A 5,184-nucleotide genomic window follows, 5' to 3' on the forward strand; every position below is an offset into this window, starting at 1 on the left:
AAAAAAAGAAAGAAAGAAAGGTCTTATACTGTTGGAAAGTTCAGGGTCTGGACACAAATGCTGACTACAGATAAAAGACAACTCTTTTTTTAATTAATTTACTTATTTTTTTAAAAAAATAAAACAATCATTTTTCATTTTACATACCCATCCCAGTTCCCACTCCTGCCCCTTCTCCCCTTCCTCCCACCCCATGCCCCATCCATTCCCCAGAGAGGGTAAGGCACATTGCTTTGGGGAAGGTTCAAGGCCTTCCCTACTATATCTAGGCTGGGCAAGGTATCAAGAAACAAAGAGAAGGAAACAGGGGTATTAAAGATTTATAATGTCTACAGACAACCCAAAAGTATATGTACTTCTTACTTGCATTGTCTTTTCATCTTGTATGAGCGCTTTCGGCAAATCCTTTGTATCGCCTAATACCCGTTATGTAGAGCCAAAAGAGCCCTGTCCTTAAGAGTCATCGGGCCTAGTAATCTGTAAAGACCCTACCTTAGTTTACCCTCCTTCCCAATGCCATTCCTTTCTACCCACACTGTTCACTGCTTTTAAGGCAATTGTATCCAGAGAACAATGAAGCTCAGTGCTGATGATATTTATGTGGGTAACTGTTGTATTTATGGTACCTCTCCAAGTGTCTTGTATAGTTCATGCTCAGTGAATTTTTATAAATAACAACCAACAACTCCAAGATTAAAACCATTGTACCTCGTTAAAGTGAATCAATGTGTCAAAGCTAAGGTACACATATAGATACTATGTAGAGAATGAAACCTAAGGTACACATATAGATACTATGTAGAGAATGAAACCTAAGGTACACATATAGATACTATGTAGAGAATGAAGTAAATTGAAAAACTTTTATGTTCTCCTTCAAAAAAAAAAAGTCCAAGGGTTACCAATGAGCCAGAAGCAAGAGAACAGCCTGGGCTCCTCCCAGTATCTTCACTTCTTAGATGAGGGCAGGGGGGATTCCTAATGCCAGGAGCTTCAGGGCCATCACCTTGGCAGTGGGTTTGACAAAGTTTGCCATCAGGACTGCTGGACCATGGGTCCTGCATGGAAGGCCCCTGGTGCGGTGCCTTGTGTGAAAAGTAAGTGGCTATTAGTTCCTTTAGTATTTGTGTTGCTAGTTTTTTAAAAAATATATTTTTATTGAAAATGTTTTTTCATAAAATATAATCTGGGTTGCCCTTCTCGTCTTATAATTTTTTGGAACGTAGAGAAAATGTAGCTCAGCAAGACAGGGAATAGCTAACCAGCCAGAGTGAAATTTCATGAATAAAATTAAATGAATCACCTCTCGTGTGAAAATCTGGGTGTGGATTAATTTCCACCACAAAGAAACATTTGAGTATGAATCAAGTACCAGCTTCCTCCTCCCTTCTATCTTCTTTTCCACTCAAATTACTGTGTTCAATTATTTACCAACTTCACAAACCCTAATGCCCCTTTCAGTTGGCCAAATTACACTGGCAATAATTGAATTAAAATGTTATTTCAGTAGCGGGCCAAAGAAGTTCTGGTCAAGAGTTCCAGACCTTGCTTTTCCATGCTTCCTCCTTATGTGTCGGGATCCTTTGCAGAGGGAAGGGTAAACCATGCAGTACACATGGTGTAATCAGCTGTCACTCCCATCCCTGCCCCAGGGCAGAACCCCTCTCTGTGTAGTTTGGGTCTGTGCTTAAAGATGATTGCATGTGCCAGTCAAGTGTTCTATGAGACGCTCCCTGTCTGATTCCCCACTGCAGTGTCCACCTCCACAAAAGAATATTGAGATCAGTGTTTCCTTCTCTCGGCCTGAAAAGAGACATACCTCCCAAGAGCCCGTCCTTAGCTCCTCTGCAGTTTCATCAAATCAACTTCCCAGACTCCCGAGTTGTGTTGGTTTATAGCATCAAACTGTACTGCTCAGCTCAGGAGACCCCTCTACAGCACTCCTCCTGTACTAGTGTTTGTGGTTTGGAAGGACTGCTCACGGTCTTCCACACAGGGCTGCAGCTCCTGCCCTCACCCCATCTACATGAAAGCATGGATCTGGCTCTCGTATGACACCCTGCTAACAATAGGCCTTGCAAAGGCCATAAGCTTACTGAAAGTTTGGGAGAACTGGAGCCTGCTGATTACATTTTGGGTTAGAATTTAATTAGTTAACCAGAAGAAGAGATTAACAATCATAAGGTGATTAAAATTAACAATTTTATTTTATTCTCCAAGTTCTTTTCCATAGTCTAAGAAATACCAATTTCAACACCGTAGTGTCTTGTGACAGATTACAGATCAGATGGAAAGTATCCCAACTTGTTTTACAAAATACCAACATTTTTCAACATGGATAAACAGTAGTAAATGCATGACTAATACAACCTGGAAGCTTAAAATTTCAGCCTGATGAGCTTTCTAGCAAATGTAGTAACATTTTAGAATACTAAGAGGAAAAATCCCTAAATCACCCAAACAGAACAGTAAGAGTGGGACAGTTTACACTGTGCACCCATCTGCTCTAGAATGAGGGCCCACTGCTTAGATCACTAACTCTACCTGACCTTATTTGGAAACTGCCATAGCACTAGAATGTGTCATGGCCAAAGCAATAGTATCATGTGCCAGGCTTTTTTAGCCTAGGCCCGCTCTTCCTCCTCTCTTAAAGCTTCGGCATATGACACTGAATATGATCTGGGATCACTCCCACTGATGCTGGCCAAAAACATCAAGATTTTCATCTTGGTTGTTTCAGCATAGGCTCTTGGGCCCCAGAGGAACTCATAGGAAGGAGGAGAGCTGCCAGACACTTGCCTGTACTCCAGGTACCCTTCTTGTACAAAATCATCAGTGATGAGCTTCCTGGGCTCACCATATATGAAGTGATCATTCCCAACATACACGCCTATGTTACTCAACATAGCCCATATCATGTCCTCACTGATACAGTTGCCTTTCATAAATATTATGCTCAATACCATTATCAGGAGGCCTGTCTTGGGTATGCCCTGGACATCAGTCATCATCCCATCATAGGTGAGCTCTAGGGCTATGACAAGAATGTAAGTGTGGCCATCAGGCTCTACTTTCTTCACCTCAATGCCGAAGATTAACTGCATGCACTCTAAGGCTTCTCTAAATATCACAGGGAAGTGGTCCTGATAATTTCTAATGATTTTATTCAGTATTTCTGCCTTGGTGACTGGCTCTTTCATTAGATACTTAAAGAGCAGATATTTCACCAGCTCATCTACTTTTGCATCTATTTCACCTTTAGACAATGAACAAGCACATGGCAGGACCTCTGAGGAATCCGGACTCTCCTCAGTTTCCGAGTCTGCACTGAACTGGCTACATGGAGAGGAGATCATGGCAGTACAAGAGGAGTCAGCTCCTGGAGGACTATGAGAAGGACCTGATGTCCTGGAGTCAACAAATGCCTCCTCTGAGGCGCTTGCTGTTGAACCACTGTAAGAAGAGGAAGAAGAAAAAGAAGAGGGGAAAGAGGAGGAGCAAGTAGAAGAGGATGAGGAATCTACTTCCCCTATTGAAACAGGAGCACTCATTAGATCCTGTGTTTCACTTTGGGCCTCGGGCTCTCCCTCAACCATACATCGCCTACGCTTGCAAGGTCTAGGCATGATGTCTCTAGTCTTGAACACCAGACAGAAGCACGATGATGTAGACCCAAAGACCTAGGGGAAGTAGAGGAGAGTGTAAGTATTCATTATTGACAGTCACCCCACTGGAAATGCTCACAAAGGCCAATAATGGGATTTCTCTTGTGTGATGCTCTAAAGTCACAAGGATTCCTGCCTTCCCAACAGGTCTGTCTGTTAAGAGACTGAAGGAAGTAGCAACAAATTTCCTCAGAATGCAACTGGGACAGAGAAGAGGCTTCTGGATTGCCAGAAGCCTCTTGTATGGGGCCAAGCAGAGTGGGTCTGCTATGTTTGGGGCACATGCGGCACATTCACAGTGAGTGCCTCAGCTTTGCCCCAGACCCCGCCTGGGTGTTCCCCAGTGTCTGACCTGAGGAAAACATCTCAGACCAAGACCTTCATCTCTTAGTTTCTGTGAGAGAGGATGTGGCACCCCATAGCCACAGACGGCAGGAACGGTACTGGAATCTCCATTCCTGACAGTAGACTGAATTACACTGTGAAGAGCTGTCCCACTCTCAAGTTCCCTCTGTGCTCACTCTGGGTTCTCCCTTAGCTCCTGTCAGGGACTGGACACCACCCAAGTGCTGGCCCAAAGCAAACACCTGGACCCTTCTCATCTGCTGGCCTGGGGCAAATTCCTGAACTGCACCCATCTGCTGGTCTGAGGCAAACTCCTGGACCCTTCTCATCTGCTGGCCTGGGGCAAATTCCTGAACTGCACCCATCTGCTGGTCTGAGGCAAACTCCTGGACCCTTATCATCTGCTGGTCTGGGGCAAATTCCTGGACCCCACCCACCTGCTGGCCCAAAGAGGAGCAATCCTCTCTGAAGCAGAACAAAGGACAATGAAGGTACTTTCATCTGGTAACAACTATTCAAGGGTGACAGCAAAAGGTATCCCAGTTTAAAAATTTAGTCCATGAGTTGGGGATGAGGGACCTGCCCAATCCTTACCTTGATGGCTCTACTTCTTCTGATGGCCTGAGGTCACCTGCCTTAAACCAAAGGCCCATTTCAATGAGATAAATGAAAGAGAAGAGGAGGAAATACATCCATAATTCCTAGGGTCCCTCCAGCTAACAGGATAGTAGGTAGGGACTGGGCTCCATCTGTATAGATGATTTGACTCACTCAGTTCTTACCTTGAGTCCTGGCACCCCTGGGAGCCTCCCTTGGATGACCTCAGTCACGATTCCTTTGACCAGGGTCTTCAGGTCCCTGAGACCAATGTTCTAGAAACAAGACAAAGGGATCAAACTGAAAATCCTGCCCAGGAATATGGGGCCACAGTAGATAGGTTTCTGTGGGCCCCCAGATGTGTCCTGAACCGGGGTTAGTTCCAACCATCCTCAAGGTTCCCATCTAGTCAGATGAGAAATCATGGAACCCCTGCAAATAACCAAGGTCACACACTCAAGTTGCTAAACTCCAAGAGATCCTAAAACCAATCCCAGGAGGTGTGAGCAGGTGCCACACTGCTTCTATGCTGAGTGGTATCCCCAGGGAAGCCTATACAGCCCAGCCTAATCTCTGC

General features: G+C 44.7%; 1 protein-coding gene across 1 annotated transcript; it reads right to left on the reverse strand.

Annotated features, from left to right (window-relative positions):
* Positions 1-2,624: 2,624 nt before the first annotated feature.
* On the reverse strand, positions 2,625-3,626 carry Magea10 (MAGE family member A10). The gene has a single exon (XM_041641006.1). It carries the CDS (start codon positions 3,624-3,626, stop codon positions 2,625-2,627), a length of 1,002 nt encoding a protein of 333 aa, XP_041496940.1.
* Between the last annotated feature and the right edge of the window lie 1,558 nt (positions 3,627-5,184).

The sequence above is a fragment of the Microtus oregoni genome, unplaced genomic scaffold (assembly GCF_018167655.1).
Source record: "Microtus oregoni isolate MIOR12 unplaced genomic scaffold, Mior012 000067F_000, whole genome shotgun sequence".
Classification (NCBI taxonomy): domain Eukaryota; kingdom Metazoa; phylum Chordata; class Mammalia; order Rodentia; family Cricetidae; genus Microtus; species Microtus oregoni.